The sequence below is a fragment of the Melozone crissalis genome, unplaced genomic scaffold (genome assembly GCF_028551555.1).
Source record: "Melozone crissalis strain CALT ecotype California unplaced genomic scaffold, PUWL_Pcris_2 ptg000036l_1, whole genome shotgun sequence".
Lineage (NCBI taxonomy): Eukaryota > Metazoa > Chordata > Aves > Passeriformes > Passerellidae > Melozone > Melozone crissalis.
In genome coordinates, this window is record NW_026535814.1 from 3,963,936 (window position 1) to 3,979,293 (window position 15,358).

The 15,358-nt window shown below is 37.0% G+C and overlaps 1 protein-coding gene across 1 annotated transcript in view; it reads right to left on the minus strand.

Annotated features, from left to right (window-relative positions):
* Positions 1 to 15,358, minus strand: part of MCTP1 (multiple C2 and transmembrane domain containing 1) — a 219,387-nt gene that overhangs the window by 129,330 nt on the left and 74,699 nt on the right. Inside the window, 3 exon segments of the mRNA XM_054283418.1 lie at positions 1,677 to 1,807; positions 3,280 to 3,450; positions 13,769 to 13,807. Coding sequence (XP_054139393.1) covers positions 1,677 to 1,807; positions 3,280 to 3,450; positions 13,769 to 13,807 — 341 coding nt within the window.

Genomic DNA, 15,358 nt, shown 5'->3' on the forward strand with positions numbered 1-15,358 from the left:
TCAGTTCTTCAATTTAGTGTTGGCCTGCTCCCTAGGCATATTTTGTCCAGGCAGGACACCTACAAGAAAGAGCTGTTTTCATTTGCATTTAATAGAAATATTCTTATATAACATTACAGCTGCTGCTTGCACATTATTCAAGCAAGCAGGAAGATCTCAGCAAGATGAAATGGATTATCCTTCATTCTTGAGCAATAGTAGAATGCTACCAGGAAGTCTTTTGTTTCCCTCCTACAGCTTCATTATCATGTCTTCTGGAACGTGAATCAAGATATTCAACTTATTATGTGTATCTTGAAAGCCACAGAGCCTTAGTCATGGCACACGATTCAGTTGTGCTTTTGAAAACTAATACAGACTTACCATAACACATGCACAGAGCAAGTCTGTAGTGTGTGCACCAAAATATTTCCAGCTTTTAGGGACAGCCTTGAAAGGAGAAACTGGGGAAGAGGGGTCAGCATTAAGTGGAGCTGTCAGGTGTTGGTGATTTTTATCTGCGGTGACTGGAAAAGAATATCAGGGAGGGGGAATATTAAGACCTATTTTCATATTCAGATTGAGCTTGACAAATGACAGTTTTTCATGGAAATCTCCTTGGAGAAGATTTTTTTTGCAGGTTACATTACCAGAGATACAGTACCAACAGAAGGTGAAATGAGAGAGTGTCTGCAAGGACAAACACTGAAGAGGGATTATATGTACACTGACAGAGGGGTCAAAAAAATCAAGAGCAGCAAGATTTCAGCAAGTGGTGCTTGGATGATGATGCTCTGAAAAATCACTCATGAAAACTTAGAATCTCACCAGATTTTCCTAAGAATGTTAGAACGAAAAAGAAAACTGGAATAATTTCCCAAGGTATATAACATGTTGACATAGGACTAAATTAGTACATTACTTCAGAAAAATACTGATAGTTATCACACCATAATAAGTGAAAGTGCTAGTGAAAGCACTGCCAATAAAAACAATGAAAATATACAGGATTAATAATTATTAATTATTAACTCTATTATTATGACTGCTTGGCTATCAAGGAAAATATGAAATAAACAAATACCTGAGCTTTCCAAACAGCACCTACTTTGTAGTAGCTATAAGCACAAGCCATTTTCCCCCCTATCAGCTAACATTCTGTAAAATGGAGCATAGCCATACAAATATAAGCTATTTCTTGAACTCCCAGACAGATTCACTTTTCCTGAATAGGAAATAGGTGAATGATTCTTTGTCTCAAAATATGTGTGTAGTCCTTCAACTCTATCTTCATTTACCAAAAAAAGATTGGTACATAAACTTGGTCTTATGCATCAAGTCAAGAGTTATTCGTCCTCCAAACTGGATGTTGCTATATGGAACCTCCTGAACCTTGGTAATTGCTCTAAACAGGGGATTTTTATAGTTGAAAACCTCAGTCTATCAATTGGTAAAAGCTGCCACCTACTGGTCAATAAAAATTATATTACATCATCAATGTAAAGAATTACAGCAATGCAGCAAATTGTACTGTAACACTGCAGAAAATCCTCCTCAAACTTAAAAAAAACTCCCAAACAATAAACCAGGAACAAACGGTCATAAGAAACAGTTTCAATGGCAAGACTCATTTTAATCATCCTCTCTCACGGACTTCTCTCCTCCCTATGGACCAAGAGGGCTAAAATCGCACAAACCTGCCAATGAAATCATCCTTTTTGCCAACATCTTTGTCCCACACGGTAATATCAATAATTCCACCTCGTTCTTCATAGAGGTGAAAGTCAAACTGCTCCCTCCACTGAGGATTCAAAGTTTTTGGAACAATCTAAAAGGAGAATAAAACAAAAGTTGTATTACATTGCATAGGAATACACTTTCTTAAATTGTAAATTTGATCATTAAAGTCTGTTCAAGAAGCTTCTTTTATCTGCATCAATATCTCAAGCAGTGAGAACTAAAAAACGGTAATTAGGAAAATCTACTAGCCCGTTCTCTCAAGCCTCTCTGACGTAGCAGCAACCTCCAAAATCCTGCAACTCGTCACCTTCAAAAGCCCCCAGAACAAAGGATTTGTCCTGGGAATGGAGCCATTTCTCTGTAGAAAAATTATGTCCTCTGTGAAGTGACAGTTAGCTATAATGTTTCTGAGCCCAAAGGTAAACCAAGCACCTGCAATGACACATAGATGGTGACTGTAAGTACTTAAATAAACAATTGTATCATGTCCTTTTTTCCCAGCTGCAATAATATTGGGAGAAACACCATACTGTGGCTTACTTTCTATGGACTAAAATTAGTTCACTTCCAAAACTGTATTTTACTTCCTTTCCTTTGAAACGCTGATAAAAGCAGCTTTCTTAATAATTTCAGTCAAAATTTCTGAATTTTCTACCATAATGCAAAAGCAGCATTCACTATCCTGAGCAAGAACAGAAGACCCCTAATATCTTCCCTATTTAGCAAACACTACTCCCTACAACCACCAGTTCTACCGACTAGAAAAAAACGAAAATTCAGAAAGGATTATGAAAATTTTTTAATTCACAAAAGCATGAAATTTTATTTCTTCTCATTTCAGATTTAGAGGCCCTAATGCAGGCCCAGAGGCCCACAAATATGACAAGAAAATGTTCCCGCCCTCTTCCTCAATTCACCCTTAATCTGGCAGTGATTGTCATGGCCCATGCAGAGAGGAAGGTCATGTGCATCATCAACAGTCACAGCATCTTCCCTAAACAGCAATTTTCAAAATGGCAGGGACCAAGAGAAAAAAAAGTAGCAACAAAGCCAAGCAAGTCTTCACAATAATTATCTCCTCTCTACCTGTGAAGCTCATACATGAAGAAAACTTTAATGAATCTTGTTGTTAAGAATCTTGTTCTGTGAAGAGGAAAGTGAGTTTATGAACATGACATGGTTTGAGACTAGAACAATGCAAAGAGTCCAAGAGGCACCCAGCAGCAAGCCAGGAAGACCTTGTCAGAATCACTCCTGCATCTCCTTCTCCTCCCTGCCATGACTGACTCCTAACAGTAAATAAAAGCCAAAACAGCTCCTGTATGGAACATTAGGTGTGCCCCCCTGCAAACCCACATTTCTCAGTGCTACATATTTTCCCATCTAGAACTACTTTTGTTTACAAAGAAACAAAAAGAAACATTTAAACAAAGCTCCAGGTGCTCTGACAGGTAATTATTACAACAATAAATCTTCATCACCATTGAAAGTCATACAAGCTAAAAACACCAAACAGGAACAAAGCATTTAAAAAAAAATTTTGGTTTCACCTAAAATTACCTTGCTCTTGTACTTCTGATGCCCCAAACGAAACTTGACGTAAGGATCGCTGAGTCCATTTGCATCCATCGCCTTAAGTTCACGGCCTTCTATTAAGGTAACACTAACTATCCCTCTCCATAACTGAGACTTTCTGTGCAGGTCTGAGAGACGTAAGCTCTGGGTCTGAAACTTTATGTAAACAAAAGAATAGATTTAGTTAACACAATTCCAAAAATTTCCCCTGCCTTTAATGTTCTATTTCATGTAACTATGAATCTAAAACAAGCACTGAAGAAATTTTCAAGCTATTTGACAGTACATATGAAAACTATATTGCAAAGAATTATTTGGAGAGCAATAAAATTGTGACAATTATGCGGATAATGTCATATGCTGCTTTTGCAGAAACAAGCAGAACAAATGCTGCCCAAGGAAATGCTCATTTTTAAGAAAGGGGTTTCTTTCTGCTTCACTTCTTCCTCTGTTGATAGAATAAAAATAAATATTAGAAAGTCTCTTCTATTAGTAGCATATGATTGAATGAACTTGAACAAACTCCATGTTTATAAACATAAAGCCCCATTGAGAATATAATCTTGCCTTAGAATAACATAATATAAAACCACCATTATGTATCAAGGAAAAATAATTCAATAAACTCCTCTATCTCTGCCTCTGAAATGATACGGTATTCTCAGAACATGAATTGCTTACCAGCATGTAAGCTCAAGAGTTTGGAAAGAACAAAACTTCTGTTCAGAATTGTGTAGAGACTTGTGGACTTGTGAAACCTCAGCCACTGATTCTGGGGGTCAAAATCAGATTCACACACACAAACCAGGCAACTACAGTTTTCATCAATGCACTCCACTGGGGGTTTGAGAGCAGGAGGATAAAAACTTGCATAACTTAAGATAATTTCCAGTTTGCTCTGAGCTACAATGGGTACAAGGTACCAGAACTGGGGAATCCCCTTTGCACTCCTAAGGAAGACAAACGTGTCTTGAGTGCATCCAAGAAGCAATGTTGGTAAAGGCTCTCCCCTCTATTGTGAAACTTTATTCATTAAAGGCTACCTTATCTATAATCAGAATTATAGCTAAACTATATTTAAACTTGAAAATTATTTTCTCTAGGAATCAAAAAAGCAAGTCTGCATGTATAGTCTGCTGTAACTATAAATTCATTATGCAATGTAATTTGAGCAACAAAGGCTTTGTGGGCTCAGCAACATTTGTGGGCTCAGCAACCTGCACACATGCAGGTCTTGCATGCCTGGCTTCATCCCTTGCAGACCTCTACTATCTCTGTAAGAGGGTTTCAGTGCAGTTTTTTCATTTTGAGTCTTTCAGATGGTAAACTAAGCTGGATGGCTACAGCCATGCAGGTGCCCAGGACAGGGGTTTTACTCTACTACCCAGAGACAATGATAGAGATTATACAGGATTATTATCACACTCACCCAAGCTCCAGAGAGAATAGACATGAGAACTGTGGCCACTGGGCTTGGAGCAAATACGATTAACATACTTTTTGCAGCATTTCAAGTATTTTTGGCATGCATTTGTGTTTTCTAATGGTGTTTCCCTTCAAGTAGTGTGGCTATTCCCAAAATATTTCACTATATTTATTAAAGTTTTCTCTTCCTGAAGTGAAGGATTTGACTGCAGAGAAACTTCTCATGAACTTGCTGTTTCTACACAGGCAAACAAGGAACTGTGAGTGGAATAATCTTGAACTTAACCTGCAACATGAAGCAGCAGTGGGACATAAGAAAGCAGATCTTTACAAAAATTAGGGCAGAATTGGGAAAATCAGTTGCCAGAAGAGATTTCATTTATCACTTGGGAGCATTATATAAACTTTTTCTCAGCAGAAATACATCTCTCATTGAGGGCATACAGTCATCACTGTCATTAACTTGATTTGTGAAGAAGTGGTAAATTTTTTTATTGCTCCAGTTTCTTAGAGGGCTTAGAGCAAAACAAAGACTGGATAATAAATAATTGGCTCTGCCCTGAATACAAGATGATGAGAGATACAGAAGGAAGACCAGACCTGTTCAGGAAAGTATTTAATACTGGGATATAACCAGTGGTTGAGATTTCTGCAAAGAATATACAGTTCTTGGAGGTGTTTTAAGAGCTGAATGGGTGATGATTTCCAGAAGTCTATCATGAGCTTGCATTTACAACTTTTTTGAAGCAAATCTTAAGCACACTGCATAGCTCTCTTCTTCTTTATCACTGAGACAGTGAAAAATTTAGAGAGTGTACTTGATCTAAATTCAGTATTTTCAGCAGCTCTCATAATAATTTGCTGCACTAGAGCATCTGCCCCATCATCAAGCAAGGTTGTTTTTTTTTTTTTTTTCTGACCAGTCAGGAGTTTCATCAGTGGGGGTAATTTCCATACAAGGCAGCAAGGTAAGATCTAGATGACCAAGAAGAGCTGGGTGTAAAATGACAGACAGGAGTTTACAAGAGTCAGGCAGGAGGCTGGAAAACAAGTGTTCATGTGATGCAGGAGGAAGCCCTCCCAGGTCAGAGCCACATCTTGCGCTCAATGACAATCAAAGCTTTATGCAGACCCTAGTGGCATCTTGACTGACAGTGAAGTTCCAGAGACTATGTCTCACATGCTGGAAGAAAAGCAGCCATCTGCTAAAAAGAGGTATTGATTGGTTGTGGCTGTTTCTTCCTCAAGGTAGTGAATGTGGACCACAGTAGGGCTCGTTTCTGTCTTTACTGGTAACATACAGATACACAGAACAGCAAAAGGGAGAGGTGCTGAAAGAGTCAGAGCATAGCTCACCAAAGCTAAAGCTATTGAGATTTCCTGGACATGAAAAGCATAGCCTATGTGGCTTTCTCCAGCAAGAGTAACTTCCAGCTGGCACTCTTCTTGTTTCTAAGCAAGACTGAAGGGAATCCAGCACACTTTTCTTCCAGTCAAAACTACACCTATTCTCAGAAATTACAGATAATTTACTGACATAACCTCTCTTTTCATATAATGGTTCTTGTGGGAAGAAAAACAGAAAAAGAATGTTCAGATTTCAAATCAAATATGACAAAAAGTTGAAAAAATGGGAAAGTAAGACTTATTTCACATTTTAAAGTTCTTTCCTTATGAATTCATTTTCACAGCATGAGATAGGCACATTTCTAGGTACATTTCTGGGTACCTAAAAAACCTGTAAAATTCAGCCCACATTGAGATACAAATTCAGAAGGGTAACTGTGAGAATAAAACAAAGAAATGAGCATGTGTCTTTCTCAGTTTCTCTTGTGAAGGACTCTTTCTCAAGACTTATTCTTAGGCAACTTGTTTCCCTCAGAAAGCACGTAGTGAGTATTGCAGCCTAGATTCCCTCTTGTGCCACAATCATGGAAAAAAAAAAGAAGAAATTGCACAGCTTTTTATTTGTCTATAAATAGGTGGGAAGTTACAAATTTCATATAAAATGCCACAATTTGGAAAAAAGCAAGATCAAAATCTCAGTCCAAACCATCATTAATGTGAGACTATTGTTTACATAATTCACAGTTTTGTGCCAGATAGAGGCATAGTGACATCCACCTGACGCATCCTAAAACCCCCAAAGAGAGAGGGTGGTGCAGTCTTTCACACCAAAGGATGCTCAAAACTACCTGTGAAAGAAAAACCCACCTATTTTCATATCCACACACTGCTTTAATGCTTAAAAACAGCAAGCAAACTCAGCACTTTTGTTATGTGAAAAACACAGCTTTTATTTGTGTTCCACCTATTCTGTGTAAATGTGATGTAGTGAGTGGGCTAGGGGCATCAAGAGAAAAGAATCTTCTGACAGAACTGCACCCTCTGCTAGATGTGATTAATACAGCTAGCCAAACACCAGAGCTGAAAGATGATCTAATAAACATGACCTAATATTCTGCATGCATTCAGGTATTTCTGGGTAACATTAAAGGATGGGAAATCAATAAGGCTTAGTCAGAATCTGGGCATTGATACCAGGATAATCAATACCACATTGTTAATGAGCTATTGTTATTTTTGTCCAAAGAAGAGATGCACTTTGTTGGTATTTTTTAAAATCCCCTTGTTTTTTGTTTATTTTTGGGTAACTAAATGTCCTCTGAAACTTTGGTCCATATCAAGTAGGAGAAATCACACAGATTGTCCTGTCCCAGCCCAATCTCATTTCTTCATTGATCAGGCCTCATGCCCTGTAAAGTACCACCTCTCTCCCTGGCATGTGCTTGTGCAAATAGACTCTGCTTTTATTAAATCTCCTCCTTATTACAGACACCCCTAAGACACACTGCTCCTCTGAGTCCTGGAACAGAATAGACAGAAATAGAAAAGTCTACCACAAAGTTATTAATTTTTTAAACAAGCAAATCAATAATGCACTTATATGAACTGCAGAGGCACTCCAATCCAAAAAATAACTTTGGTTTCAAAGCTCAAAAAAAAATCAATCAAGAAATTAGTGAAAGATATAGAAAAGAAAAATACTTCTCTCCACCACTTAACAGAGCACTTATATAGAAATACAGCAAAGTCAATCAAAGTCAGTGTTGCAAATTACTGCTGTAAATTCATGTAAACAGAATTCCTCTCCCCCAGTTTCTAGGATGTTTGCAGAGCTTGGATAAACAATGTAAAATAAAGACTGAGAATTTCAGTAGATACAACTGCTAGCTCTATGCACAAAACAATGAAAAAATCAAGAGACGGTCACATACATTTGCAATGCTTTTCCTATATTAGAACAACAAAAAGTACACCTGAAAGGTCTATTCTATGTAGTTCCTATACTGTGTGCCAGAACAGAGTTTGAACTGGATTGAAATATTTTTACATTATCATAATGCAAAATACATAAAGCAATATTTTTAAATATCTCCATATGTTTTTCTGATTATACTAGAGTTCTAAACTTATAAAATCACACATTTACTATTATATGTAATAGCTGCAAGTCAAGAATGTTAGGAAGTAGACCTTTTTAAATGCTGAAGTCCAGCTGTGTGTTTCCTGAACAGCTTTTGGCGAGGGGAAAGGAGGCTGGGGTCAGCCTGTGTCCTCAGTAGGCCTCTACAGGTTCTGAGAGAACACCATGCATTACAAGGAGATTTCTCATTCTCCTTCTACTGTAGGCAAATAGAAATGGAAAAATGGTTTGAATTCATCAGCATTATAGACACTGAGCTACAGAAATGCCTTCAATGAGATCATGATGATTCCTTCTTACTTTTTCCTTATTGTAACTAAGAAAGTTTTCTAAATTATCTGCTTGATAATTATTGCAATACGAAGTAACGCTTTCCTTAACTTTTTATCGACTAAATTTTAGATTTTAGGCTCTTCTAATTCTAGTTGCAGCTAATAAAAATTTCTACAGTTGAAAAATTTACACTGCCCTACACCCTGAGTGTTTTAACTGCCATGTTAAGTCTGGTTTATGGAATTTGCACCAACAACTGGATACTGCTTCTGTACAGCAATGCTATTGTGACACTACAATATTTGTAATAACAGCTCATACTTCTGCAGCATTCCACATATTTTTGTGGTTTTCTAAACTGAATAATGCGACATTCTATTTAAGTGTACTTGCTGGATGCAGCTCAGGTGTAGTATGATGCAGGCTGTGGCACCCACTGTGACTTGGATTTTCTGTAACAGGGTGAAAACATTTATACAGCATGCAGGACAACAGTATGCAGAAGAATTCTGCAGAGAGGCTGAGTGATCATAATCCTAACCGCCTTCATTCTCTGTCCCTGTAATTCCCCTTGGAAACTGTGGCTGCAACACATGAAAGTCAACAGGTCTCCTAATGATCCTGTTATTGTCTGGGATAGCCAACGTCACCACAGTCCCAAAGCTGACATGGACTTGATACACAAAAAGAGTGGCAACCAAAACTTGATGGAAACCTCCCACTTTTTTGGAAATGTAGGAATGAAACCCCCATGACAAAATGCTACTCTGCTGTTTTTGTTCTTAGCTGGATCAGCTGTTATCACTCACACACAATTAATGCAAATATAAGTCTCAGCAAACATTTGCATAATTTTTATAATTAGACGTCTAGCAAGCAGGCCTATCTATTCTGGCTGGTTTTTACTTCCATTTTTTAGAAGCTTTCCTTCAAGCACTATTTACAGCTGCCAAACTGATATCTAGAACCTCATGGCTTACAAAACACAAATGTTTTCCTCAGTCTTGAAAGATTCTTCAAAGAACTCAAAATGCAGTAATTCTACCATGTATTCTGAAATTCCTTAGAGTTTTGGCTCAGAGATTCTGGTTGAAAGATTGAACCAACTGTAAATTCCTCCAATTAAGAAATATCATACAACTCTATGCTTATGTTTGTCCTTGCAATACTTATACCATGATTTGCTTTTTCCAGTTTTATTGTCTTCTCAAGAGGCATCTCATTCCAGTGGAAAAGCATTTTTTTCACTTTTAAAATAGAAAAAATTATTTTGATATTAGGAAAATACAAATCAGGAACCACAGAAACGAAGTATTTTGAGTTGGGCATAAAACCATCAGTTTTTAAGATCATAGGTTTTGGAACTTTAGTTTGTAGAACTGGAACACAAATACTTTTGGAAAAGTTTCTAAAATAAATTTTAAAAACAGTCGGCAGTTCAGACCTGAAAGCCACTCATTTAACAATTCATTCTTGTTTAAAGTGTTCATAAGTTCTATTTTTCAGTTTAAAAGTACATGCAAAAGCTCCTAAAGCAAAATTAAGGAAATATAGTTACCTAAATGCAAAGAAAAAATACTTTAATTCACTTGCTTTAGGCAGTAAATACACTCTTTCATCCCCAGCTGCAACTAATCAGAAGTAGCTTCTCAGTTGTAACTGAGGCCCATGCAAATCTCACAGAGTTCAACAAAGCAAAGTGCAACATTCTGCACCATGGTCAGGGCTAAGGCAAGCACAATTTCAGGCTTGGCAGAGAATGGAATGAGAGCAGCCCTAAGGGGAAGGTCTTGAGGGGTTTTCTGGATAAGCAGCTAAACATGACCTTCTCATATGTTCCTGCAGCCCAGGACACAGATGGCTCCCTGGGCTGCATCGAGGGAAGTACGGCCAGCAGGTCAAAGGAGGTGATTCTCATCCTGTACTCTATTCTCCTCTGTTGTGACCCCAGCTGAAGTACTGGTTCCAGCTCTGAGATTCTCAATATAAGGACATGGACCTACTGGACTGGGTCCAAAGGAGGCCACAAGGATGCTCAGAGGGTGGAGAAGACAGACTGTGAGAGTTGAGGTTGTTCATCATGGAGAAGCATCTGGAGAGAGCTTAGAGCCCTTTCCAGTAACCAAAGGGGCTACAAAAGAGCTGAAGAGGCACTTCAGACAAGAGGATGGAGTGATAGGACAAGGAGGAATAGCTTCAAACTGAGAGAAGGGAGCTTGAGACTGAGTATTAAGATGAAATTTTTGACTGTGGGGGTGGTGAGGCACTGGAACAGGTTGTGCAGAAAAGCTGTGGATGCCCCATCCCTGGAAGTGTTCAAGGCCATATTGGATGGGGCTCTGAGCAACCAGGTCAAATGAGATGTGTCCCTGCACGGGGGTTGAACTAGATGGTCTTTGGGTTTGCAACCCAAACCACACTGCGATTTGATGACTTTGGGATGACAATGTATTTTTGTCTTCATTCATACATGTTGCAAAACATACTAATTGATCTTCATTTCTGGTAAGAATGGACATTTTGTCCTAATTGATCAATGTCACTCAGAAATATATTAATAGTAATTAATTAATAGTATTAATAGAAATCCATCACATATTAATAGTATAAATTAGAGTATTGTTATATTTTAGTACGTTCTAGTGGTCTCAGTTCTAAACTACCATTGATGATATGAAACAGAAGAAAGGATATAAGAGAAGAAGACATATCACCTTTTCCTCCAGATTTTACTGGGATGATGTTACTTGAGAAGGCACAGCAGATAAATCTTACATATATTTTTCCCGTAATATGTTGGCTAAAACTGCTAAACCCCTCTTTTAATCAGTTTATCCTCAAATTAAAGCATTTACAAAGTTTTCCTGGTGTTTCCTTAATGAGTTATTAATCTAAGAAGTTTAACATGGGGTCTGATCATGTTCAAACTCAATTCAATAGCAATTCTTCAACAGATGTGAAAATGGAAAAAGTAGACACTTACTCAGAAGAAAGCAATTTTCAGTGAAATAGATGTTTCTGACAGAGCTCTCTGTCCATATACTTTGGCTAAAAGATATTGCCTTCACTGAAATAGCTTTGTTTAAGCTGTAGCCACATAGGAGAACATCGCACGCAGTTCATGAACACAAGCAACACCCTAGTGATCTGCATTGCTACACCTTAACTTCAAGCCATCTATGTTACAAAAAAAGGTAGGCTTCAAGGACAAACCTTAAAATCAAAGAACTGTGCCATAACATGTGAAAACAAATTAATTTATTAGAGGTGTACATAAAGTCTAGACAGACCCAAAATTAGATTTAGGAAATTTTATAATGGTATCTTTAAAAAATTCTAATAATCTGCTTTTTTCTCAGCTCTCAGAAGCACAAGACAAACACTTCCTGAAGAAGAACAATTTCAAAAAGCGTGCTTTCTCTATTACCTAACAGGGTTATATATCTACATTGAGACACCTTTTATTTTAATCTACAAATGAAATAACAGTCCTATTTAATATTGATTACCCTGCACCCCAGAGAACAACAAGTCTTTTGAATGAATTCTGCACCCTGCACCCCAGAGAACAACAAGTCTTTTGAATGAATTCTTTGTAAACAGAAGATCTTTTAATTTGTTTTGCCTGAGAGCAAACCAAAGATTTGGAATGCTGGATAGACTCACAAGGCAAATTATCTCCTGTGTTTTAAATGACATCCTTCTATATATAAATCATTACCAGAGCAACATATGTAAGATATTGTACATGCATTACACTTCCAGGTTAAAATATTACTTCGGTTAAGACAACCATAGAAAAAAAATTCAAATTTTAAGTCATACATTCACTTTTTGCCTAATATTCTTGTATGCCAATTTGCAAAAATGCCAGCTACTGAATGAAATGCTATCCAACGAATGTAACAAAACAGAACGGGGATAAATAGCTCACTTGAAGACCTTTAAAGAATTCCAAGCTCTCACGCTGCGCTGTTCATTCAGAATTATTGAAGCTCACAGTTTTGTCAGTTTGCAATGCAGACAACATGCTACCCAAAAAGGTCAGCACATCAGGAGTTAACACATCACCTACATGATGCAAACCAGTTCTACCCCTCAACACTTTCACAGCTCCTCCTTATCTCTTCAGTTTGAGAATCTTAGATATTTCTTGTAGTTACTTGAACCACATGAGAATCAAAAATCTACATATCATCACTTCACCATTATCTTAGTTACATAAATTTCACAAAGGAAACAGACTGAGTATTGTCCTGCATCCCAGAAGCAGACTGTGTGAAAACCCACCCATAACCCAAGAATTATGAACACTGTTCTCTTTTTTGTTTCAAGGTTAAAAAACCAAATATATCTAAAAAGTGCAAATATTTGTCAAATGAGCACCATATACAACACTGTTTATTAATAATCTCCTATTTAAAGTTGTGCGTTAATATGCTAGAAGAGTAAAAAATTTAACAAAATCAGTGAATCACCCCACATAGCTATTTTTTTTCTCATTTTAACATATTTACATGGTAAATTCTATCGACTCCACTAGCTCAAGTCACTGAAAAATTTTAATTCACTCACTTTAGGCAGTAAATACACTCTTTTTAACAACACAGAGAGAAGAAAAAAGGTAAATATTGGTCGCATTCCACCACAGTCAAAGTCTCAGTCTTTCTCTTGTGGAAAACAGCACACACTGCTCCATTTTTATCACATCTATAACTCCTAAGAGGGGAAAAGCTTAGAGAGCTCCAAAGAGCTCTGCGGAGTCCACTATTCTCTTGTAAGGCCTGGCTATGACTGCCACCTGCACACAACCAGTGCTAGAGGAAATCGGTCTTCAAGGAGCTTCACTGTGAAAACTTTACACTCAAAAACACAGATCAGTAAGAGAAGTACATAACAGGAAAATAAAATACACTCTTTGGCATGAATTCTTTGTTCACATTAATACAGGAAATTGTTTACACTTGAGAAATTCAAGGTTTCAAAAAAGGAATCAGGACATGTTGGCCGCTTACAAGAAGTTACTAGATGGCTTCCAGATAGGTTAAACTGCTGTGACAAAGCTGAAAGGTTCTATGATTATATTAAAAGATGAACTATACCATGATGTTATTTAATGAAACAAAAAACGCTGTCGTTAAAACACATTTGGAAGGGCAATAAATCCTGTGCTAGAAGTTTCCAGTCCTATATGGCATGCTTCGCAAGAAATCATAGTTGTTCTAAAAATCAAAACAAAAAACCAACGCCACCGGCTAGAAGACCACATGCTAAAAGTTACAAAGTTACCTTACTTGATCTTTTCCAACTCTTCCTCATTAGCATTGTCTGAAAATAAAATAGAGCATTTTTATTACCTTTTCTCTGCAACACAGAAAAGGAGGCCAACAGTCTCAAACAGGGCAATTCACATTTAACCACCACCACTACAACTGAAGCAGCAACATGTACATTCCAGCAACAGATACACAAAAGACTGAAATAAATCCAGACAAGTAGCAGCCCTGTGCATACCCAGGCATACTTTTCTGGGTGGTATGGGTGTCTAATTTCTGGAGACAATGCATCACATAAACTTGTTAGAAAGAAAAGACAGAAAGAACTAGATTAAAAAATGAAAATAATTATGCCATGATAGATAGTGATTTCAATTCTGTCTGATAATTGAATATTTATTTATTATTTCATAATAATACAGTACTCCAACCTTTTTGAATACTACTGTATACCTTACTCACAGGTATAGCCACAAAAGAGAAAATCTGCATGATGCTCTTTTGATGACACAAATCCATTACAAAATCCTTAAAGTTATCACTGCTTTCTCATTTCACAGCAGTAGAAATAGTTCTTTGGTTTGATAATAACATACATGAAATAGAAAAAAATAGTTATATCTTCACTCTTTGAAAAAGCCAAATCTCAGTTTTCCTCCCATTATCTAAACAATCTGTAAAACCTTGGCACTTCTAGGAGCTAAAGTACACACAACAGATTCCTAATCATTAAATAAAAGAGACATTCTGGTCAAGTAGGTTGTGGAAGGTTTATTTGTAAACACAACTGTTGCTTAAAGCATTTCTGTGGAAATGCAAAGAAATTATTTTATACAACTTAATAAAGTTTAGCAGCCTCTTACTGACACTGAGTAAGAATAAATCAAAGGCCATTAATTTCTATTGAAACCTTCACCATGGAAAAACATAATTACAATTTTTTATTAAGTATTTAAAAAATACTTGCTTTTTCAGATCACGGAAATAAATTTTGAAACTAAAATATTTTCCTTGCTAAGAAATTAGCAAGGAAATATTTTGGTGAAAAAATTCAAATGATAGAAAATGTATAGGGGGTTTTATTTCTGAAATACCCAGAGATTTTTTAAATAGACATCAATTTTTGTGGGAAGAAAAATAACTAGCTGCTGAGGAAATTTTTTTAATTGCTATGGGCAGTTAAGTCCTAAGTGCACTGCAGTAAGTTAATAATTGTCGCAGTGTGCCTTTGGAAAATATACTAAATGTTTTATTAAGCTAGAGAATGCCATTTACCTCATTTTTCTAGAAAGGCATGTAAGAATTTGACAGCTTGAGGCTCATGGTAGGCCTTGAAGAAAATCTGAGTTCCTGAGTCCTGTTCAACACAGCACTGCTCCTCCCTTCCTTGTCATTTCTGAATCCTACAAAGCTATAAGTCAGAGCACAAACTCAGCTTCAGACCAGGCTGTGAGCAAGGAACAGAGGAAGTCCTGACAGATTAATTAACTATACAGGTTTAGATTAGATACTAGGAAGAAATTCTTCACTATGAGGGTAGAGAGGCACTGGAATTTGTCAGCCAAGGAAGTTGTGGCTCCCCCATTCCTGCAAGTGTTCCAGG